Source organism: Herpailurus yagouaroundi, unplaced genomic scaffold (assembly GCF_014898765.1).
Source record: "Herpailurus yagouaroundi ecotype Mexico unplaced genomic scaffold, PumYag 166, whole genome shotgun sequence".
Classification (NCBI taxonomy): Eukaryota; Metazoa; Chordata; class Mammalia; order Carnivora; family Felidae; genus Herpailurus; species Herpailurus yagouaroundi.
Window position 1 is genome coordinate 13,743,559 of NW_024412407.1, and position 24,552 is coordinate 13,768,110.

Below are 24,552 nucleotides of genomic sequence, written 5' to 3' on the forward strand. Positions count from 1 at the left end.
TGGAAATTACAGGGATGCCTGGGTGGCTCAGTGGTTGGGCATCCGATGCTTGGTTTTAGCTCAGGTCATGATCTCACCATTGTGGGATTGGACTGAGCATGTAACCTGCTTAAGATTCTCTCCCTCTGCCCCCCCACGGCTTGTGTGCATTCTCCCTCTCTCTCTCTCTCTCTCTCTCTCAAAAAATTAAAATTACTTAAAAAAATAAATGAATAAAAACGTGTTTTTTAAAAAAAGTGGAAATTACAGAATGAAAATGGATTTATCCATTTACCACACATTAGGAAACAAATCTGTGAATGAGAGAGAAAAACAAAAGTCCTCATCCATGAGAATTTACAATACATAGCAGTGTATCTGAACCCCCAAGACCTTAGAATCACATGAGAGCCTGAAAAGAAAAATACTGAAATCTGGGCCCCACCCATGATTAATTCATCTGATTTAATTGGTCTGGAGGTGAGTCCCAGGCATAATAGTATTTTCAGCTACCTCATGGTTTCTAAGTGGGGCCAATGCTGAGAACCAGTTAAGTTCAGTATTAAGAGAGCATTTTTGAAAATTCTTTTATAAAAATGTATGGCAGATGTTGTGAAGGGAAATAATAGCTGAACTGGAAGAACGAATCCAAGGCATCTAATCTGCACAGGAGGAATCAAAGACAACCCACTCAGAAGAAGCGACATTTGCATTAAAATGAGCAGGGAACATATTAGTCGGCCAGGAAAAAAAAATCACAGTCACAGGTTGGGGGTGAAAGGGAGTAGGCTGTCTTTGAGAACGGAGATGATTTCAGCTTGTCTAAAGCACAGGCAGCAAGGAGGCTGCAAAATACTAATCCAGAGAGGGAAGCAAGGACTAAATCCTACAGGGCCTGGTAGACTACCTTAAGAAATCTGAACTTCAAACAAAGGACAATGGGATGTGACTGAGGGTTTTAAGCAAGAGACTGACACCAGACTGAGTTGTGTTTTAGAAGAGCTCCTCTGTCTGCAATGTTGAGAACAGACTGAAGGAACACAATCAGAGGTTGAGAACTGGTTAAAAGATGCTGTTGTTAGTATGGTTACTGATGATGGATGGTAGCCTGGCCTGTGGGAGCAGTGGAAGGAAAGTGAGAAATGAAAGAATTTGAGTGTCAATTAGAAGAGTTAAATGGACAAAGGGAGTAAAAGATAAAGGAGTCAAGGATTACTCTCAAATTTAGGTTTTAGGTGATTAGATGGATATTGAGAAGCCAGGATATTCCCTGAGATGAGGATTTGTGACTCAAAGCTAATCACAAGTAATATTTATTGAGAGCTTACCAAGTGCTGGGCATTATGTTAGCTCCTTATATTAATTTTCTTGTTTAGTCTTCCAAACATCCCTTTGAGGTACGATATATTACAATCCTCGGATTAGAGAAGACTGCATGTTTGAGTAGTTCTTGCCCAAGTTCACATAACCAACACACAGCAAAGCCAATATCTGAACTACAATTTATGCTGTTATCCACCAACCTACCCTGCTTCTCACTGAGGAATGCGGCTCTTATGAGAGCCAACTGCAATGATTTGCTTAAAACACAACTCTAAAAATTGAAAGAACAAATGGGGACAGGTTTCTGTTTTATTTTTGCTTGAAAGTGGTATCACTAACTTTGCTGTAGAAAGGTTAATGTGTATAATTACCGAATCTAGAGATGACTTTATTCCTGAGGTGCATGTTTCCTACAATCAATACTTAATGCAAGTTATCTAAAGCACATACGTAAAACCCACATATGAAGTAAAATACTGACTTTATTACCTTTCAAAGTTATGTTTAATTTGATACAGGGATAATGAAATTGTTAAAAATTGAGATTGACAAATACTACTAAGATCATCATGGCTTTTCATATTTTATCCCAAACGTGACTAGGCTGGGTGACATTTTTAATAGAAAAATTAATTATGCATTTTAAAAGATTTTTTCTTGGGTTGCAACAACATTATTAATATGATTATAAATAATAAACATGGGGGCACCTGGGTGGCTCAGTTGGTTAAGCGTCTGACTTTTGATTTCAGCACAGGTCATGATCGCAGGGTCATGAGATTGAGCCCCAAGTAGGGCTCCACGCTGGGTGTGAAGCCTGCTTAAGATTCTCTCTCTCCCTGCCCCTCCCCACTCTCTCTTTCTCTCTCTCTCTCTCTCAAAAAAAAAAGAATAAATATGAATAAAGTAGCAAATTAATTGTATAGATAGAAATAACTTACAGCTGATTTGTCTTTGTCTCAATGAGCTTATGAATGGTGAAATCATCAGAAAATGAGAAAAGTTTTGTGCCACATCCTCCCCACATAATGTTTTTTTCAGTTGAATTCATGGATTCACTCAAACACATCAGTGGAGTACTGACATTTCCTATATTTAGTATCTTCAAAGGAGCGGCTCCTTTACACTTTGCCAAGAAGAGAAACACATTCAATAAACTGAGTAGCTGCAGAATGAAACACTGTAAAATTTGCTGTGCTTTCTAAAATCTACTATTCCATTTTAAATGGCTAGAGATCTTAAGATAAAAATTCAGGATACATTTTTCAAAGGATTTATGAAAACAGTATTCAAATTCAAGTGGTATGCAAAAACATTATCCTTATAACCAATCTCTTTACTTTTCCATGCAAAAAATGTACAGCAAATAACCCAGGGGTTATACTCTACTTGTCTGTCTCTCATTAGTAATGTTTTTTGATAACAAGGAGTATAAAGGGTAGGATGTTGGATAAATAGATGGAACCACAAGATGAATGGATGGAAGGAGGAATAAATGCTTTATTGATAAATGAGAATCTGAAGAACAGAAAGTTAATTGATTTCCTCCAGGCTAAAGAAAAACTTGGCAAACCACATTTAAAACTTAAGTTTTGTTTTTTTCCACAATATATTTATAAGGAATTATCACTTCATTTATATAAAAATAGAATTATTTTCATCCCTAACATTATAAATCAGATCTCATTTACCATTTAATCCTTAGTTCATTTATATAAAATGTACAGCCAGTCCACATATATTTATAGAGGTTCTATTGTATGCAAGATTTGATGGGGAAAAAAGGTGAAAAGAGTATTTGTGATCTTTGCTCTTCTGGAGTTTATAATCACTTAGAAGGGGAGTGGGGATAAGCATACATAAAACAAAGAACTTAACATTTTTTTTGATGTAGAATGGATTCAACATTTACCTTAACAGTTTTATCTTCAAAAATTGCTAAATTGCCATCAGCAGTTCCCACCAGAAGAAAGTTTTTTTGCTTGCTAAAAGAAAAAAAATGTCAAAATTGTTATAAAAAGAATGCTTATATTGACCAAGATGGCCACAACGTTCCCCCTAGGTTGACTAAACTTTAGACAGATTTCTTCATGACTCTATGGGTGCCTGACCTCCCTTTTTTATAATTTGCTTATTTTTTTACAGCATTTACTTTAGAAAATTTACAACTGTAAATTCTTTCTCTGCACATTTGAGATGTAACTCCTCTCCCAGCCTGTCAGTTTTACAACCTAGATATGTCTTTCTCAAGGAACTGGGAGCCTTCCTTTTGAAATATAATCATCAAGAAAGGCTGGACCCCAGGGCACCTGGGTGGCTCAGTCAGTTAAGTGTCTGACTTCAGCTCAAGTCATGATCTGAGTTCATGAGTTCGAGCCCCACATTGGGCTCTATGCTGACAGCTCAGAGCCTGGAGCCTGCTTCGGATTCTGTGTCTCCCTCTCTCTCTGCCCCTCCCCCATGCACACGCGCACGCACGTGCGCTCTCTCTCTGACCCTCTCTCAAAAATAAATAAACATTAAAAAAATTCAAACAAAAAAAGAAAAGCAGGGCCCCACCTCACAGTCTCCATGGGAGGGTAGAAGCCTAACTTCAATGAGCAACAATTAGCAAAGACAGATCAGTTAATCACATGGAGCCTCCCACAATGACCTGCAGTACATTTCCACTAGCTCCATCAATATTAAAATCTCTCCCACCTTTTGTATCAGTAAAGTTGAGTTCAATCTCTGCCCCCTATTGGAATAATCTTAAATAAAGTCTTCCTTGCTGATTTAACACCATCTGATGAATGAATTTTTTCTCTGACAATACCCAAATAATTTCAACTCCAAAGCTGCCAGTGGAGTTTATATTTCAGCTGCCAAAAACTTGAGTTTCACGGTTTTCTAATGTACTTATTTATTTTCCAGTATTGACTTAAACAGGAGAAATATATGGGGTATAATCTTAATGGCTCCTGGAAATCATCCTGCCCCAAGTATTATAACAATCAGCCTGTTACTCACATCTGAAATTCTGCCAGTTAGATAAATTCATTTGAAATGAGATCCCTGTAACCAAGAATGGTTGAATCGTTTTCACCTATTAATAACTTATGAATTCATTTATTAGGTATTTTCCCAATTTGGTAGTTAACTGACATGTTTTAAACCAATATGGAATAGGCTACTGATATTCAAAAAAAAGAATAAATGGAAAATTATCTCTGAAGAGGACTTACAAAGAAAAGTAACCTGATGTGAAGGGTGGTAATGAAATCAATCAGAGCTGCGGTAATACCAGCAGTAGGGCTGGTTGGCCTGAAGAAAAGGACTGACCTGTCTCATACTGCCTCAGCTTGATCTATAAGAATATCTTTGTGGCCTCCCACAATGTCCTTTAATATATGCATATTGATAGAAATATGTTATAAATGAGCAATCTTTGCTGAAGCAATCAAAGTTTTCCACACAATCAGTCATCTAAAAGGTATGGAACTTTCTCCAATGGTCAAATTCACTACCATACCTTTGCTTGGGAACGGAATTGCAATATAAGCAAGTTACAGAATCAGTCATCTTTTTAAGGGTATGTCTCTTTTTCCCATCTTCGGTACTGATGACCAGGAGCATGCCAGACTGTGTCCCACACACAATCCAGCTTTCCTTTTCAGCAGGAAGATGCACCAAAGCTAGGCACAGTATTCTGCTGTCAGTAACTTCCTGTTAAAAAAAGGAAAAAAAAAAAAACCAACACTCTAATGAACTTGATTCTGGCTTAAATGACTAGAATTTGAATAGAATAAAAACATCGTTATCCATACACTGAACTCTTTTTACTCTCTTGCTCTTAATTTTAAAAACAATGCCGATTTTATTTAACTGCCAATAATAAACAAGTTAACTGGCAAACAGCTTTGCCTGTCTAAAATGCATCTAAAACTAAAATTAAAATTGAAAAATATTTTTCAGTATCCATATTTCTCACTCCACCAAAATAATGTGAGAGGATTGTTCAACCTTAAGAATAATGGTTAGGCATAACATGTATTTCACACCAACAGCCACAATATTAGCTTATTTTTTAAGTCTAGAAATTTATCTTATCTCTGCTAATACAATTTGTTGACCCATCTTGTAGAGCAGTACCCGGATTTTCTCTTTCAGTCATGAGCACCAACCCCCAGCTGCTGTGAGTGCTGATTACTAACAGCTCAGAGTTGCACCCTCCACCACATAACTGCCCTCCACTGCTGGGAGCTGGCTTGGTCAGAAATGGCAGGCAGGCGTGGCCACACCCACCCTTGGGCAGACCGCAGCCAATGCCTGACTGCCATGTGGGAATGAAAGACTGGTGGCCTTGAGAGACCAATCTGTGTTCCTATCCACACCCCAGTCTCTCATGGCTGAAGACTGACAGCAGACTTCTTCAAAAACTACATTGTTGTGGAATTTCTTCCCCTGTTCTATTGGCTTCCTTCACTTCCTTAAAAGTTACTCTCTCCTTACATCACTTGTACAAGACTCTTTTGTCTTAAACTCTGTTTCTAGGGATCCTGACCTGAGACAAACATATACTATGATTTTAAAACAAAACAAAGACTATTTAATGTTATGTAAACACTCTTGTTCCATCAGAAAACTAACCTAACAACACTCTTACATTGCTTTCATTTCACTTCTTTCTAAGTAACTTTTTAACTGATACATTCTTTAGCATAACCTGCAAAATAAATTTTCTAAAGTATTTGTAATTTAAAGAGTATTTTGATTTACCTCAGAAGTGTGTTTTTCCATATTTAAGTCAAGAAATGAGAGCTGTCCTTTGTCAGTGTGCCCACAGCCCAGCCAGATGCTTGCACTCTTGCTGTTATGATTTGTAGCAACCATGCATTCAACTATAAAGTTTTTAGGTATCGATATATGTCTCATCAGACAGATTAACTCAGCTGAATTCAAAATGTCAAAGACCTGAGAAAGTTTATAAACAACAAAACAATATGCATCAAGTTAACACATGTCCTCTTGAAAGATCATATTAGTGTGCACAATGTAGAACTGCATGTTATAACAAACTGTGATCTAATCCAAGCAATGAGATTAATAATCCAAACTACAGATAAAATTACATTAAAATAATACTTAGTTTTAGACTAAGCATAAAATATACTCTTTTGTATGTATGTTTTGTAACTTGAAAAAAGAGAAAATCCCAAAAGTGCCAACTGAACAGAAATGTAGTATAGACTGGAGCTATTCAACACTCAACTCTATACTGCAGAGCCACATCATGTTACAGATAAACACAGGCCACCAACAGAATAGACTTTCTGCCAGTTGCAGGGAAAAGAAATTTTGATCTTTGGTAATGAAATTCACAAATCAATTCTAGATTCTGTTTTCATGCTTTTCCTTGAAGCACTAAAGAACAAGAGAGACAGGGTGGGGGTGGGGAAGAGAACTGTAAGAAAACAGAACCAGGACTCAGGAGAGCGGCATTAGAGCCACGATACAGCCACTTGCCTTCCACTCAGGAGATGCAGAGAAAGCTCCTTATTCTCTCAGTGTCTCATCTGACAAAGGTAAGGAGTTTACCCATCTTGTCTAATATATACTGTATTTAAAGATTAAGTGGGTAGGTCAAAGTCAAATACTATCATATAGTACAAAAAAAAAAACAAAAAAAACAAGGTGAAGTATTGTTGAAAATAAAAGGAGAATAGAGTAGGGGCGCCTGGATGGCTCAACTGGTTAAGTGTCTGACTCTCGGTTTTGGCTCAGGTCTGATCTCACAGTTTGGGGGTCAAGGTCCACCTCAGGCTCTGTGCTGATAGTGTGGAAACTGCATGGGATTCTTTCTCTCCCTCTCTCTCTCTGCTTGTCAGCCAGTCACACTCTCTCTCTCAAAATAAATGAATGAACTTAAAAAGGAGTAAAGAATAAAATAATAATTAAGCTATGGAAATTTTACTGTGAAAAACAAATTAAAAATACAAGAAGTCTATGTGATGAATACCAGTTATAACCAAAATTTAAAGACAAGTAGACACACAAATGGCCAGCTCGTACATGAAAAAGTGCTCAACATCACTAATCATCAGAAATGCAAAACAAAACCACCACGAGATACCACTTCACACCTGTCAGAATGGCTACCATCAAAAAGACAAGAAAAAAGAAGGGCTAGCAAGGATGTGCAGAAAAAGGATTCCCTGTACACTGTTGGTGGGAATGTAAATTGCTGCAACCGCTATGGAAACCAGTATGCAATTTCTCAAAACATTATAAACAGAAAAAACATTCAACTTTTATTTCTGGGTATAAATTTAAAGCACATGAAAGCATTTATGTTTAAAGGATATCTGCACCCCCATGTTCACTGCAGCATGATTCACAATAGCCAAAACATGGAAACAACCTAAGTGTCCATCAATGGATGAACGGATAAAGAAAATAAGATATATACGTATATGTATATATGTATGTATGTACCTATACACACAATGGAATATTATTCAGCCATTAAATAAGAAGGAAATTTTGCCATTTGCAATAGCATGGATGGACCTTGAGCGTATAATGTTAAGCAAAATACATCAGACAGAAAAGACAGATACTGTACTGTATCACTTATATAAGTGGGACCTAAAAAAGAATAAAATAAAATAAACAAAACAAAGCTTCCAGATACAGAAAATGGACTGGTGGTTGTGAAAGACAGGGCATGGGAGTAGGTAAAATGGGCGAAGCGGGTCAAAAGGTCCAAATTTCCGGTTATAAGACAGGGATGTAATGTATAGCATGGTGACTAATGTTAACAATATCACACAGAACATCTGAAAGTTGCTAAGAGAGTAGATCTTAAGAGTTATTAACATAAGAAAAAAATTATAACTTTGAGGTAACGAATGTTAACTAAACTGACTGTGGTAATAATTTCAGAATACATACATGTATCAAATCATCATGTTGTAAATCTAAAACTAACACAGTGTTTATGTCAATTATGTCTCAATAAAATTAGGAAGGGGAAGGTAGGGAAAGTAGCCAAGATAATTACATAATTCTTGATAAAATCAGCATATGTATTCAGCTATTTTTGAGTAGACATTTTAAAGCTGAACAAAAAATTTTCGGGGCGCCTGGGTGGCTCAGTCGGTTAAGCGTCCGACTTCGGCTCAGGTCATGATCTCGTGCTCTGTGAGTTCGAGCCCTGCATCGGGCTCTGTGCTGACAGCTCAGAGCCTGGAGCCTGCTTTGGATTCTGTGTCTCCCTCTCTCTCTGGCCCTCCCCCGGTTCATGCTCTGTCTCTCTCTGTCTCAAAAATAAATAAACGTTAAAAAAATTAAAGTTGAACAAAAATTTTTCAATAAATTATGATACAAAATCAAGAGTCCATAACATAAAGAGAGCTCTTATTTTGATCTATTAAAATCTTTTTCAGTTTAAAACACAATAAGGGGGCGCCTGGATGGCTCAGTCGGTTAAGCATCCGACTTCAGCTCAGGTCATGATCTTGCGGTCTGTGAGTTTGAGCCCCGCATTGGTCTCTGTGCTGACAGCTCAGAGCCTGGAGCCTGCTTCGCATTCTGTGTCTCCCTCTCTCCCTGTCCCTCCCCACTCATGCTCTATCTCTCTCTCTCTCAAAAATAAATAAACATTAAGACACAGTAAAAAATTTACTTCTGATAATATGGTGGGAAAGGTTATTTGGACAAACCACCCATCTAAAAGTAACTTAAAATGCTAAGGAAATTATTTTTTAATCTCTTAAAAATATTAAAGATCTGACAACATCATAGGACTTATCAGGACAAAATATTAGTGAAAGAATCCAATGAAAGACAGAGAGGTCAACTGAAACTTAAAGCCAGATATTTCCTTAAAGGCATTTGTCTATTGAAAGCAAAACTGATGTGTGGTTTCTGATACCTTATCAGTCCGCAAGAAAGAAGTTTAAATCTAGAGCATTCCCAAAGTGGAGTCCAATAAAAGCCTGTTCCCATAAATCTGGAACCCCAAAGGACTACATATTCAGAGTAAATGAGAACCAGAAATAAAGCCACCCCATGCTTCCACTTTCACTGGTATGAGGAAAGTTGCCTTTGACAAAGGGGGAGGAAGGAAAAGAACCCTGAGAAATTGTTATTCAAAAGCTTGTTCCCATGAACATTTGTAGACCAGATTCCCATCGCCTAGGTAGTTAAAAAAAAAAAAAAATCTCAAACCAGGAACTGAGTTTAAAGCAATTTGCAGCAAGAAAATTAAGAAAAAAATGTGAAAGACCTGTATGCAAAATCATAAAACTTTATTGAAAGACAAGAAAACATAAATAGAAAGATAACCCACATTCAATAGAAAAACTTAATGTAATGAAGATAAAATCCTCCCCAAATTGTCTGCAGATTCAATGCAAGGCCAATCCAAGTCACAATAGGTTTTTTCATAAAAGTTGACAAAGTGATTTTAAAATTTATATAGAAAAACTAAATCCCAAGAAAGCTAAAGCATTCCTAGAGAAGAAAAATAAGTAGAGAAACGAGATTTATAAAGTGACAGGAATTAACAGAGGATAGTATTAGAGGAAGAACACATAAGTTGACCAATGGAAGAGAACATCTGTGTGGATGTGTGAGTATCTGACATATTAAAGAGTAAAACTAGGGGGAAACGATCAACAGAAAAAAAAGGAAGAAACTGTTTAATAAATAAAGCTGGAAAATTTAGTTATCCATATGGAAAAAAACTGGATCCAGATAAAAATTTCAATTCCTAATGGGTTAAGAACTTAAATGCCAAAAGCAAAACAGTTTTTTTTTTTTTCTTTTCAGAAAAAGAGCACATGAGCAGGGGAGAGGAGCAGAGGGAGAGACAGAGAATCCTAAGCAGGCACCACATTCAGCACAGAGCCTGACATAGGGCTCAGTCCCACAACACTAGGATCATGACCTGAGCCAAAATCAAGAGTTGGGATGCTTAACTGACTGAATCACCCAGATGCCCCCAAAAGCAAAACTTTTAACCACTTCGAAGAAGCCATAGATAAATATTTGTGTGACTCTAGGAGAGATGAGGACGTCTTAAAACAGGACCTCATAATGGTAATAACCATTAAAAGAGTTGTTAAATTTATCTGTATTAAAATTAAGAAATTCTATTCATCAAGAGGCACCCTACAGGAAATAAAAAGACAAACTACAAAATCAGAAAAGAAATTTGCAGTATATATAACCAACGAGGGATTAGTATTTCTTTTTTTTTTCTTTTACTTATTTTATTTCTATGCAAATAATCCCATAGAAAAATCAGCAAAATAATGAACAGGTATTTCCCAGAAGGGTAAATACATATATAACCAATGAACATATAAAGACATGGTCATCCTTAGTAGTATTTAGGAAAATGTAAATCAATACATAAGACAGTATATTTGAAAAAATTAAGAACCCAGATAGCACTAAAATTTAGGGAGAATATATAGAGAAATGGCTACACTCACATCCAAGTAATAGAAGTGTTAAGCTGGTACGGCTTCTTCAGAAAATAATACGGATATTCATATATTCTATGATTCTGCAATTCAACTCAGGTATATACCACAAAGCAACTCTCATACATTCTGCACTAGAAAAGTACAACCATAGTCATAGCAGTACTGTTCATAATAACAAAAACCTGGAAACAATACCAATACCCATAGATATGACCATGGGTACATATACTGTTAATCATTCAAACAGTGGAATGGAACAGCAGTGTAAATAATCAATGGCTATGTTTAACAACCTCCATGAAGCTTACAAAATAAGGCTAGAAGAGCAACTGAAAGTATCTTGGTACATGACATGATTACAATTCCATTTTAACTAGAAGATGAATACAGGAAACTAAACTGGATAGCAAACACAAGGAAAAGAAAAGCAGGGATTATCTCCAAAGTTAGAAAGTGACTACATCTCTAGGGAAAGGAGAGTGATACAATCAGGAAGAAGCATATGGGGGTTTCCAGGGTGTTAGCAATGCTCTTTATTTTGTGCCATGGGTGGTGGGGAATATAGGAGTTTTGCATTATGACTGTTTTAAACTGTATGTGTATGTTTACTTATATATCTGAATATATATGTGAAGATTATATATGTGTATACATATATTGATGTTCTGTATAAAATTGATAAATTTTGACTATAATCATACCTGGGCAGAAGTAGGCCTTTCTTGAGGATTTTCTTTCAAACACTTTTTAATTAACTTCTCCACCATAGGCCATGGGGCACAACCATATTCTTTAACTGGATCTAAAACATTCAAAAACATATCATGCTAGAACATTAAACAAATCAGAACAACTATTTCATTTCCTTTCATTGTGTATGAGAGGCCCAGACCATGCAAAGAAATACTCTGATCTCCATAATTCTGTATTTATTATGGATCTACTTATATCACAAACTTAAAGATAATTTTTCTAGCCTTATCTCTACTAGAGACATCAAAAAAGACTTCCTGATTTTTTATTATATAAAAAGACACAAATACCAATTGAATAACAGATTTTCATTCCACACCTGCATTTCACGAATACTGTGAAAAAAATTTTGTGCATATATTAATTAGACTTCTGTGGAATTACTTTTAATTTTAATACTTAAATGTGGCAAGCATTTAATCCTCATATACCTACAGTCAGTTTGTGCACATTTCTTTTTTATAAGAGGTATGCCGTTCTTCTGGTTGGTATAAACCACAGACCTGGGAATTGTCACTGGAAAGATAACTGGTAAAATAAGGGTGATAATCTAGATTGTGTTGAAAGTTTATCCGAATAATAATAAATTTTCTTTTAGTGGGCATCTTTAAAGGTCCCCCAAAAGGAGGTAGTTAAAGCTATATTCTCTGTACCTGGAACATAGCATACACTCAAAAATATTCCTTAAGTGAAAGAAAAAAGCGGAAAATATGAAAAACAGCTACATACATTTAAAAGAGTATTTTGTAAGGGGAACTGAAATAATAGTTAAGGAATGAATGACAACATCCTAGAATTTCTTAAAAACATGAGACAACCATTCAAAATGAGATCTGATCTCACTAAACAATCATTTACTAATTCTTATTAATATTTACTACTAAAAATTATTATTATAAATAATTCAACCTTCCATTGCTGTATATAAATTATCTCCCTCCAAGAACATGAAAACACTCCAGGCTAATGAGCACATAGTAACTCTTTATAAGAACAGAAATCACTAAGCATGGAGCTCCAACAGCAATTTCCTTTTCTGAATATTCTTCTAAATTTAATACCAAATACATTAATATGAATTTGGGGTATTTTTAAAAAGCCTGAAACTGCTATCTTTCTCATGTGATTTTTATTGGGTCACAGGAATTAAGAATATTCATGCGCTAAACAAAAAATCATCAGTTGTGAAATGAATTAAGTCTACAACCACAATTAAATAACTTGGAAAGAAAGCTGCTGATATTAAAAATAATAATCTTTATTGCACATAAAATAACACTTACCAGGTAATTTCCCTTGTATTGCCAGTTCATCAAACTCATTTGGAAACTTCAAACCCTCTGCTATTCTACCTCCACTTGTCAAGATGTCATAGAGTAGTAAGCCAAATGAATAAACATCAGCCTGCTGGTTATAAATAACATTTCCTCTTGCAACTTCAGGTGCACGAAACCCTGAAAGGAAGCAGATATATTAATAAATATGCCCATCCTGTTGGGATGAGCACTGGGTGTTGTATGGAAACCGATCTGACAATAAACTTAATATTAAATATATATATATATATATGCCCAACACTAGAGCCCATACACCCAAGAAGGAATATTCTTAGGCATATATGCTGATGAAGAGTCAAGGAGATGAGCTCTATACCAGGCTATGTCCTCTTATAAGGAGACATGTAGCCAGTTAACAGCCCTGTGCTACATTTCACCTCAAGGTTGATCTTGAAAAATAATAAGGATAAACATCCAATAATGATTATTAAATCATGTTTCATAATTAAAGTAAGTATAATAAGGGGAAAAAACCTATATCATTTTTCTCATTCCTAAAAATAACTATTCCCAGGAAAGTGTTGCAAACAAAGGAGGGGTCAGGCGGGACAAAGGAGGGGTCAGGAGGGACAAGATTTCTAGACTTCACTCCAAGTCACTTTAACCTGACTAAAGTCCAATGCCCTCATTATTTCCAGGGCTTGTGATTTAGCTCTTCCTACCCAATGGAAAAATAAAAATTAAACCATGACTAAAAAACAAATAAAAGCCCTCTCTCTCAGGTGCTGGTTCATTACTGAAACTCTTTTAAAGGTAAATAAAACCTCTCATTTCACAATAGAAATAAATTGCATTTAAATTCTTCAAAAAAAAAGTAATTTTAACATGATTCATAATAGTAAAAATATCAACAATTAATGAAATCCAACTATTTAAGGAAATTGGTTAAATAATGTGCACTATGCGTTAACTTAAAAATCATTTTTAAGATGACACGTAGGATATAAATCCTAAAGGACAGGAATTTATCAAATATGTGAAAAAAAAATCAGCTGAGTTCATTTTCTTAGATATGACAATGGTATTGTGATTATGGAAACAAACATCCTTATTCTAAGGAAATATATGTCAGTATTTTTAGGCATGGCAGCATGATGTCTGCAATTTAATTTCATGTCTCAAATTCATATACAAATAAAGTGAGAGAAAGAACAGTGTGGCATACAGTTAATAATCAATCCATGTCAAAGGCATATAGATGTATATTGTACTATACTTTCAGCTTTTCTGTAGACCTAAACATTTTCAAAATAAACAGTTTGCAAATATATCTGAATGTAATAATGATTATTATCCATGTGCTAAAATTATGGGTAGCTTTTATTTACCCTTTTTTAATTTTTTATACTTCTAAATTTTCTATAATGAACATACAGGATTGTTACTGTAGTTTAAATATGTAGCCAGGGAAATAATGAATTCACAGCCTTCAAGAACTAAATGACTGAATTTGGAAAGAGTTCTGTTGGACAGAGAGTTCACCATCAAAAGATGAGAGGCCCAGCAGTCCTTCACCAGGCAGGAAGGACATGAAGAATCAGAAAAATGGGATGTCATCTTTGAGTTTGATAATCCCTATTGCACTAATCGTTAACATTCTCCAGGTAACATGTTGCCATGCTTGTTCATGCTCTCTTTTTCTACACACATACACTCACCATTTTCCCATATATATAATATATATATCGATCAATCTGTCAATCGACCAGATATCAATTGATAGATATAATATGTATTTCAATGTATAATATGCATTTCAATTGTCAATTGATAGACATAATTGATTGATAGATATAATTGATAGATATAATATGTATTTTCTTAGAATAAGGACATTTTCCTACATAGCCATAATTTCATACTCATACCCTAAACTCAAGAATTGTGTAAGTAATTAAGACAGTTCTTTAAAAGATCCCTAATAAACTATACCTGTGACATCATGTAAGCATAATGTAAAATATGAATACCCAATTCATATTCCTATAGCACCTTACAGATAATTTCCTAAGTATTTCATTAGCTATGCACAAAAATCACCTGTGGTGGGCAGATGAGGACTTTCCATTTTACAAATAACATAAAAATGTTATGTGTTTTCCTAAGGCCACAAAGATAATGAATGGTAAATTCAAGAGTACTTAAATGAGCTGCTCACACATTAGCTAGTTCATTAAGAATATTTATGCTTACCTTTCTAGAATGTGAAAGGGATTTTAGAGGTTAAAATAAATCTCATCCAATTATTTATTATTCATTCAACACATTTTTGGGGTATCTATTATAGCAAGGTACCATTCAAAGACTATTAAAACATTCACTATATTTTGTCTCTTGGTAAATTTGCTGTTAGAAACATTAGGATTTGGAATCATGGGACCTTAGAGTAGAAAAACTCAAGGGTCACTTAATCTAAATTCTCATCCAAGGCACATCCTGTTGCAACAGTTTTTAGCCCTCTAGGCATCAATCCACAGATGTTAGAGCTGCACAGAGGGTTAGAATTTTTTTTCTTAGTGAGTCAGGGGATGCTAAGAAAGATAATTGCGAGGATATGGAAAGAAATATTGACTTCAACACGGAAATGATTTTAACCTTCTTATCTTCTTCCTTTCAAAATAAATATCTTCATTGACACAATTCCCACTGGGAGAACATAATCCTTATTTATATATTCAGGAGATACCTCAATTACAATATAAGGCACTTCTAAATGCTGCTTGAAATTCACCTGATGAATTCACAGTATCTTTAGAGAATTTAAAAGTAATAAACAACTGCCTACAGTGGGACAGACCACCCCCATCATCCCTGTTCTTGGTGTAGCACCGATGAAACATATCAGGAAAATCAGAATCCAAAAGGTAAAAGAAACAGAAGCTCTGTACCTCAAAGATTCAAACCCTACATTGGCATATGCCATAAACAAGGTTGAAGGAAAAACCCTACACTTGAAAATACCTGCAATATAAGAGAGGCAAAGAGTACACATGACTAAAAGCAGATTGATGAATGGTAAGGACAATCGACGAATGAATAAAGACACAAAATCATACAGAATGTGAAAGGAAAAATAGGTCCTATATAATAAAGATTGCTTAGCCTCAAATGAAAAATAAGCAAATAAATACTTTAAAAATAAAAACATTAAATATAACAAAAACATAAAACATTTTCATTTTTGATTATGAATTTTATGAAGATTAAAAGGAGTAATAAACCCCAAATGGGAAATGAGAACTCTAATTTGAGTATGAAGGGAATTTTAATTTACTAACTTTTCTAGGAGGCAATTAATGTTTCAAAATTCATAATATGCACACCAGCAATACCATGCCTAGGAATTTAATTTTAAAAAATTAGTTTCATAAATGGACAGGGGCACCTGGGTGGCTCAGTTGGTTAAACGGCCAACCCTTGATTTTGGCTCGGGTCACGATCTCTCAGTTTGTGGGATAGAGCCCCATGTTGGGCTCCATGCTGATGGAACAGAGCCTGCTTGGGATTGTCTCTTCCTCTCTCTCTCTCTGACCCTCCCCAGCTTGCATGTAATCTCTCTGTCTCAAAATAAATAAACTTTAAAAAATTATTTCTCATAAATGGACAATTTAAATTTACAATTATGCCAATTAAAGCACTGTCAATATATCAAAAAGTCAGAAAAAAATTTAAATATACATCAAGATGTGGTTAAGTAAGTAAATAGTGTGCATACTAGCAATGAAATGCGACGTGACTGCTAAAACTGATGTTGGACACAGAAAGATGTCCATGAAATATTAATTAGAAAAATAAAACTAAAGCAGAATTTACAATACAGCTATTAAAAACTTAAGCACAATCGAATCTAGATACAGATATATCTCTATCTTATGAGAGTGGTAAGAATTATGTCTGCTAATTTATTAGAAACACGTATTTTGACCTCCTTAATAGCATTTTCTGCTTTCACCTCGTGCCCTTATGTTTTGTAAATCAAATATTACTTTAAAGTGACTTGGCCTGGGGCGCCTAGATGTCTCAGTCAGTTAAGTGTCAGACTCTTGGTTTCTGCTCAGGTCGTGATCTTGTGGTTTGTGAGTTTGAGCCCCGCAAAGGGCTCTAGACTGACAATGTGGAACCTGTTTAGGATTTTCTCTCCCTCTCTCCCTCTCTCCCTCTGCCCCTCCCATGCTCTCTGTCAGAGTAAATAAATAAAGTTTAAAAAAAAATAAAATGACTTGGCCTGAGATGCCTCATCACGGAGTCCTTCACCTCAAAACCAAAATGACTGGGAGGAGGGGGACTGAGAGCGTTAGGACCTAAGCTGCCAACATGATGTTTGATTATCAGTCTAAGCCATGTATTCTACATGTACCTTATCACCGAGGCGTCCCCTGGAACAGCAGCTGCAAGTACTTCCAAAGTTTTCACTTTACATTTAACTATGCTTGTCACCATAGTAGTAACAGGAAGAATGAACTTTCAAGCTATGCAATTTATTCACCACTGAATTTAATTTGGGAGGAAAATGAACACTTCTACTATCACCTGCCATTGAGAAAGGTTAGAAATAGGAACATCTCCTGCATCTTCACAAAGGGACCATACTGCCACATGATCTATGGTCTAATATTATGAATGACCTCTGATGCTCATGGACCATATCATCACACTGAAGGAATACCCTGTTTAGCATCAATGGCCCTCAAAGACTAGAAATGTCAAGTACTAACTGACATCCTAAATGTGCATTTGTTAAGTCAGGCTGTCCAAATAAGTCTTTTATTTAAGCATGTGTCACTTTTACCTCTAGCTAAGATGGAACAAGAGGGGCTGGATTTACCATTGTGCATAAAACAATGAAATAACCAGACAAAATATATGAAACACTGGACACTAGGAGCACAGGAGAGTGATCCCTGAGAGACAGCGAACAAACAAGATGAGTCCTCTGATGGCCCTGCAGAGAGTTTCCAGCCCACAGCACAGGGAAGGGAAACAAAATCAGAGCCTGGTGCCCTCTAAGTTGAGAAGAGCGAGCAGAAAGTCGGGGAAAGCAAAGGCAGGTAGAATGTGCCAGGCATTGTACCAAACACTCTTTATGAATTTCTTTATATGAATTTAATTTTCACAGCAATCCCCTAAAATAGATATTGTTATTAGTTGCTATTGTTTAACCAAGGAAAAAAGGTAATTTCTCTGGTCTCAGATAGTAAGGGGTAGAGCAAGAATTCCAACTCAGTCTGACTTTACAGCCAGTGTTTAACAGATTCCAGACAGCCAAATAGTTCACAAAGTCGTATCTATCTGTGCATCTCCAGAATCCACTATGGTGCCTAGAATGTGCACCATAGAGAAAGATTAATTGAAGGTGGCTGACATTACTTTTTAAAAATTTGGATAGAAGTCCAAACTCCATTCATATTTATTTACTCTCTTAAATTTTTGTTTCTATCATAGGCGCATACTTTCAATATCTGGAGCAAATACTTACCATCTTGTTAAAAGTTTTTCTATAAATAACATTTCCCCCCACTGTGAGACAGTACCAAAATTTCAGTTGCCCATTTTATCATCGATTCATGCTGGCATGATGCCGAGATGCAAACCTTTCGCTAACAAATAAGAATATTTTTCAATGACTTCCCCAAACTGAAAGATGCTATTATTTGGCATGATTTAAAAGGCCCTTCATGAGCTAGAAAAGTGTCATACTGGGCTGTGTATCAGAAATATCTGCGTGCTCGAAACACTGAAGATGTTATTGACCCTCATTCTAGACCAGTGGCTCTTGAACTTGAATGCACATTGGAATTACCTAGAGATATTTATAATATCAATATCTGGGCTCCATCCCAGACTTCACAGAACTTAAATCAGAATCCCTGGCAATGAGGTCCTGAGATCCATATATTTGAAAATTCTCTAGGAGCTTCTAGGCTGTGGCCAGATTGAGAGTTCCACTCCATGCTTACTAAAATAGAATTGTAAATGATACAACCCCAGGAGATACATTCTTTAAGCTCTACATGTCATCAGTACACAGCCACAATTGAAAAACACTTAACTAAATAACCCCCCGTACTCCATCTATTACTTAGATCATAAGAATTTCTTGTGCAGTTATCTGAATAAAACAAGTCATATTATACCTTAGTACCTTTTGCCTGGAACACCTACTCCTGCTTTTTTATTATTTTTTTGTTTTATTTTCTCAAACTTCCTGCTTATCCTTAAGATATAATTCCAGAATCCCCTCCTCTATGAAGGAAGTCCTGACAACTTACAGCTCAGTTAATTACTTGTTCCTTTGTGCTCTTATCACTATACATTGATTGCCTACTGAAACTGACAAAATATGAGTACTGGTTTGTGTAATCCTATTTGTCATGGCAAAATGTGTGCCTTCTGGAGGGTAAAATTCACATTTATTCACGCACATTCCCCCAAATTCACTACTAGAGCAATTGCTGACATAGAGCAACTACAATATGCCAAGCCCTGTTGTATGCTATTTGTGTGGATTATTTCATTTCACCCTTAATACAACCCTATAAGGTAGGCATTATTTTTTCTCATCACAATTTTCTTAAGTGAAAACTGAGCCCCCAAAAGTAAACCTTGATCAGCACCACACAGCTATGAAGCAGTTGCACCAGTTTGGTATTTGGAAAACATTCAATAAATTATTGCCAGATGCCTGAATAAATGAGTAAAGAATAAAGAAAATTTTCCCTGGGGAATTATCATAACAATTACAGTATCAAAATAATTGGGAAAATGTAATTCATTGTCTAAACACCATTTTTAGACAATTTTTAGACATTTTTTTCAGATAAGCCTGCATTTTAACAAATGCAATGAGGAAATAAGGTAAAGATCCATAGATCAAACATCTAAGAAATTTATAAGTTAGGTCTGACTATATATCACATCATGCAGAGAAACATGTTTTCTTTCCTTTTTTACTTTCAGAGAAGTATGAGTAGAGCATGTTTCATAATCTCTCTCAGATAATAGTGTATAGCCAGAGAATAACATTGTTATTTGCCCAAAGACTACTGTATTTCCATGGATGCTGGCACGGTTGAAGCCATCATTCAGCCATCCACCTCAGTCAACAATGCAACTGTCACAGGACCCAGAATTAACTGGCACTCAAGACAGGATATGATATAAATACATCTATTTAACTGAGTTAAAGTTGATGCTCTCCAAGTTATTTACAGTTGAAAGTATCCATCCCATATTTACCTTTCACAATGTAAACAGACACTGTGTCAGTCCTTGCCAATAACTGAATTGTTTCTAACTTGCATTCCAACTCTGGCACTACCTGGCATGGGCTGTGTGCCTGGGTGGCATGCATTTGCTTCTTGTATGACCCTGTAGACATTTCTAATGGTCCCTAGGCTTCAGTTTCCTTATCTGTAAACCAGGAATAGTAATAGGACCTATGTCAGACAGTCAAAAAGATTAAATGAGATAATCAACCCACACAAAAGTCTAAGCACAAGGCAGCACACTGTTCATACCACAAAAGGTCTGCTCCCATTCCCATCTTCTCTGAAAAAACAGTATGAACCCACACTCACATGCGTACAACAGAGTGAATGCACCACTGTAAGGGTAGTATAAACACACACACACACACACGCACACACACACACACACACGCACACACACACATGTTTAACAAATACGTGGTCTTTTGTTTCTCTAGAAGCTTCCAAGTTAAAAGTTACAACATTAAGAGGAAAAAACCATTAAAAAGAAAAGACAGGAGATAACTGAAATCATATGAAAGGGGATGATTTTCTGCTCAAACATAATTGCTTTGGGGAAGGAAAAGTCTGGTGATGGTGGTTAGCAGTGGTGACGGTTACTGTTATTTAAAATTTGAGGTCAAGTTTTGGGCTGAGACCATCGGAAGTTCTCTAACAATAACGAATTCAGTAATGTTAAAGAGAAGGTCTGGGGGCGCCTGGGTGGCGCAGTCGGTTAAGCGTCCGACTTCAGCCAGGTCACGATCTCGCGGTCCGTGAGTTCGAGCCCCGCGTCGGGCTCTGGGCTGATGGCTCAGAGCCTGGAGCCTGTTTCCGATTCTGTGTCTCCCTCTCTCTCTGCCCCTCCCCTGTTCATGCTCTGTCTCTCTCTGTCCCAAAAAAATAAATAAACGTTAAAAAAAAAAATTTAAAGAGAAGGTCTGGGATATAGCAAGAAAAAAATGCTTACAACGTATTAAGCAGCCCGGGGGAAAAGAGGACAGAATAGAAGGGATCAGGCTTTAGGTTCTTCTGTCATGATCTTTCTCCATGTGTATGTTGTGACACATTGATATAGCAGATTAAAAGGATCAGTAACAAGTATCTGGCTTGTTGTGAAAAAGTAGTTGGATATTGAACTTTAGGCAAATTTTGACCAAAACCAGGAAGCCATGAGTCTGAAGAGTTGAACTGAGCCCAGCCCACTGAGGGAGGTGGCAGGTTTGAGTTCCAGGTCATAGTCACCAGGGACCATATAGAACAACTGTCCAAGAAGATGAACAAGGTTTCAACAATAGGATTTCTACTCCATGAACACCATTACCGGATTAGGAGTTGGAGGGGGAACAAACTGCAGGTCCCAGGTGAATGGCTTGGCCCACTTTCATGTCACACAAGAGTAATGAACAGATCTCCTAAGAGAAGACCCCTCATCCTGTGCCCACATTTTCAAGGAGGGAATATGTAAGGCCTATGGAATTCCATCCCCCACGATTCTTCTTCCAAAACTATACTTGACAATGTCTGCTGTTCCTGATGGCCCCATCATTTTGCTTTATTTTGATTTTTTAGTAACTAAGATGAAGTATTTAAGCCTCTTTAAGTACGTGTTAGAGTTGCATGTAATCGAGGAGAGAGATTTAGGATTTAAGGCCAAATAGCTCTGGATTCATTTCTCACTTAGATTGAGTTCTTATCTTGACCACTTACTGCGTGACTTCCTACAAGTACAGAATCTTGCTCTGAGCCTCAGCTTCCTCATTTAACAGATGAGAAGATAAAAGCTAACTTTTAGCCTTGGCATGAGGCTAAGATATCATGTGTCTAACGTACTTGGCACTGAGCCTGGTACACAGCAGGTGCTCAAGAGATAATATTATTTTATTATTATTAAACCCAGTGACACATGCAGCCATATGTACTTTGAAAGGTTTACAGGAGGGCACACTCTACTTTCAATACATAGGTATGAAAAACAAAAGGGAGGATAGATATTTGAAACAAAAATAAAACCAGGTATCAGAAGCTGGGGCCATCTGCTCATCTAAGTACGTAAGTGGGGGGGGGGGGGGTCGGAGGGAAGGGGGATGGTTAAAGAACAAACTAGTATTTTTGCCTACTTTCAGACATCCCCTATTATCTTCCATTTTAGGCATCTGTTTTAACTGAGCTACAATCATCAAGATGATGTAAAGTCACTTGTAACTTTATTTACAAATAATAAACAATACAAAATTCTCTGAAAATGGAGCTGTTCCCCCAAACATAAGTCAACCCCTCAATCTTCTATTCCCACTCAAACTAAAAGCCAAAACACAAGATGTCTGTACAGAGCACCTGTCCTATGACTATTTCTTACTAAACAGAACCTGAGACTTTGATGAATCCGAGACTAGAAGAAAGAGAATTGGGAGTTGAGAAAGGAACAGGATTCCATGGAGTAGAAAGTAATGTGAAAGAACACGTCTAAACATTAAGCCCATGCAAACACAAGAACACAGAAAGTGGATTTTCACTGGTAGAAAGTCAGGTAACAGAAGTAATAGGATTATTAGAACAGGCATGAAAAACAGGGGCTGTGGATGATCCTAAAAAGCAACATTCAAATCTAAGGCAAGAAAATGATGTCTTTGATTTTTGGAGATAATAGGATAATGGCATCCAGAATGGGTACGTTTCACTTTACATAGTAACCATGACTCATCTTGCTATAGAGGGCCAAAGACAGAAGCTGTTTTTAGGTATTGAAGTATTAACAACTAACAAATTTTGAAGAAAGAAAACTGAAGTGCAGGATTTAAAGGCTTAAACTCCTGTACCAATCTACCAATAAAGAAAGAAAGAAAGAAAGAAGAAAGTATGCCTGTATCAAAAACAGTACAACTGAAAACTCTAGGCCCTAAGTCCCTATCTGAAACTCTTAGAGCCAGAAGTATTCAGAAACTCATACTTTTTCATATTTAAGAAAGTTAATAATAATGCATATAATTCCATAAACTCATTAAGATTGGGGCCAGCACCCTGTACTCAAATGTGCTCTTTTCTGCCATGAAACATACACACACTCACACTGAGAATATGTGTGAGAAATAAAGACTGTATTAAGCATCAAAGTAGTTGGGGTCAGATTTTGTACTAAATCAGTTATAAAAAAATTCTTTGGGTTTTCCAAGTTCTTTGGATTTCAGAGTTACAAGAAATGGTTTGGGAATCTGAATTTAGTTTGTCTCCTAAAGGTAAATGTGAACAGTACCTAGATTGAAATTATGCTGTTCCTTTTCACCACCTCTGGAGTATCAAAATGTTTTAAAAATCCAACTTTTAAAAATATAATTTGACATCAAACATTATCTACTTTCCCCCATGGCAAATTATATCAGTAGATCATTTCTTCCCTATAGAATACAATAATTAAAATCACTATGTACTGGCCACAATTATTCACACAAGAAATATCTGTTCACTACATGATAAGACATGGCGTTCTCTTGATTCTCCTGAACTTACAACTGAAGTCCCTGGTTATCCATCCTGAGGAAGGAATTACCAAGCAAACCTTGTCATGTACCTGGTGTGCCCTCTGATGTCTTAATCCCCATTCTACAGCAGTACTGAGCAATCCCATAGTCAGCAATCTTTGCGATGATGGCAGCATTGGGGTACAGGGTGAAGAGCAGCACGTTGTGGGGCTTCAAGTCACGGTATATGATCATGGCTGAGTGGAGGTATCTGCCAGAAAACACACAGGCAGAGTCATTAAAATGTGATTATATTATTACAATTTTTGTCATGATTTCATTAAATATGTACGTACCTCTATTATCCAAAGCATTAAAAATTCTGTGCTAAGTTTGACCCCTCAAAGCGAAGAGATATCATAGAAGGGAATGAAAACATGCAAGCCAAATATTACAAAATGAGCTTGTGCTTTTAAAACCAAACACCAAACCAACAAAAAAACAGGTCAATCCTGATACGTGAGTGATTTAAACTTTAAGGCACAACCAGTTCAAGCAAAGTACCAGTTTTTGGTGAGTTTTCTTTCATATGCTTAATAATTACTGAAAAGGAATTCTGAATTCTCTCAAAGGTCATATGACTATTTTAATTAGTTTAAAATGTAAATATGTTAAATATGAGTTGATAGTATTTTGCTGTAACTCCCATTTACTTACTAGTTCTGATTTTGTTAAAACCATATAGAAGTTTATCTTAGCTTCTAAAATTCTCTCTATTCCATTTCTCTTTTGATATTTATTTTTCTCTGACTAAAATGTTTCCTAATTTGGGGGAAAATATTTTCACCTTTTTCAGTAATAACAAATCAACATAAGAAACTTTTCTAGCTATCCATATCATATTCTGTTCAAAGATGTAATTTACTTTAAACCCAATTCTATTATGAATTAAGGCTAACAAAGAACATTTTGGACCCAG

At 36.1% G+C, this 24,552-nt stretch overlaps 1 protein-coding gene across 1 annotated transcript in view; it reads right to left on the reverse strand.

Annotated features, from left to right (window-relative positions):
* LRRK2 (leucine rich repeat kinase 2) overlaps positions 1-24,552 on the reverse strand; it is a 138,908-nt gene that overhangs the window by 6,776 nt on the left and 107,580 nt on the right. The window contains exons 41-47 of the mRNA XM_040488426.1: positions 23,684-23,844; positions 12,815-12,985; positions 11,480-11,580; positions 6,061-6,255; positions 4,814-5,007; positions 3,215-3,287; positions 2,244-2,428 (exon numbers count right to left, since the gene is read on the reverse strand). Of these exons, the coding sequence (XP_040344360.1) occupies positions 2,244-2,428; positions 3,215-3,287; positions 4,814-5,007; positions 6,061-6,255; positions 11,480-11,580; positions 12,815-12,985; positions 23,684-23,844 (1,080 nt within the window). The remainder of the gene's footprint in view (positions 1-2,243; positions 2,429-3,214; positions 3,288-4,813; positions 5,008-6,060; positions 6,256-11,479; positions 11,581-12,814; positions 12,986-23,683; positions 23,845-24,552) is intronic.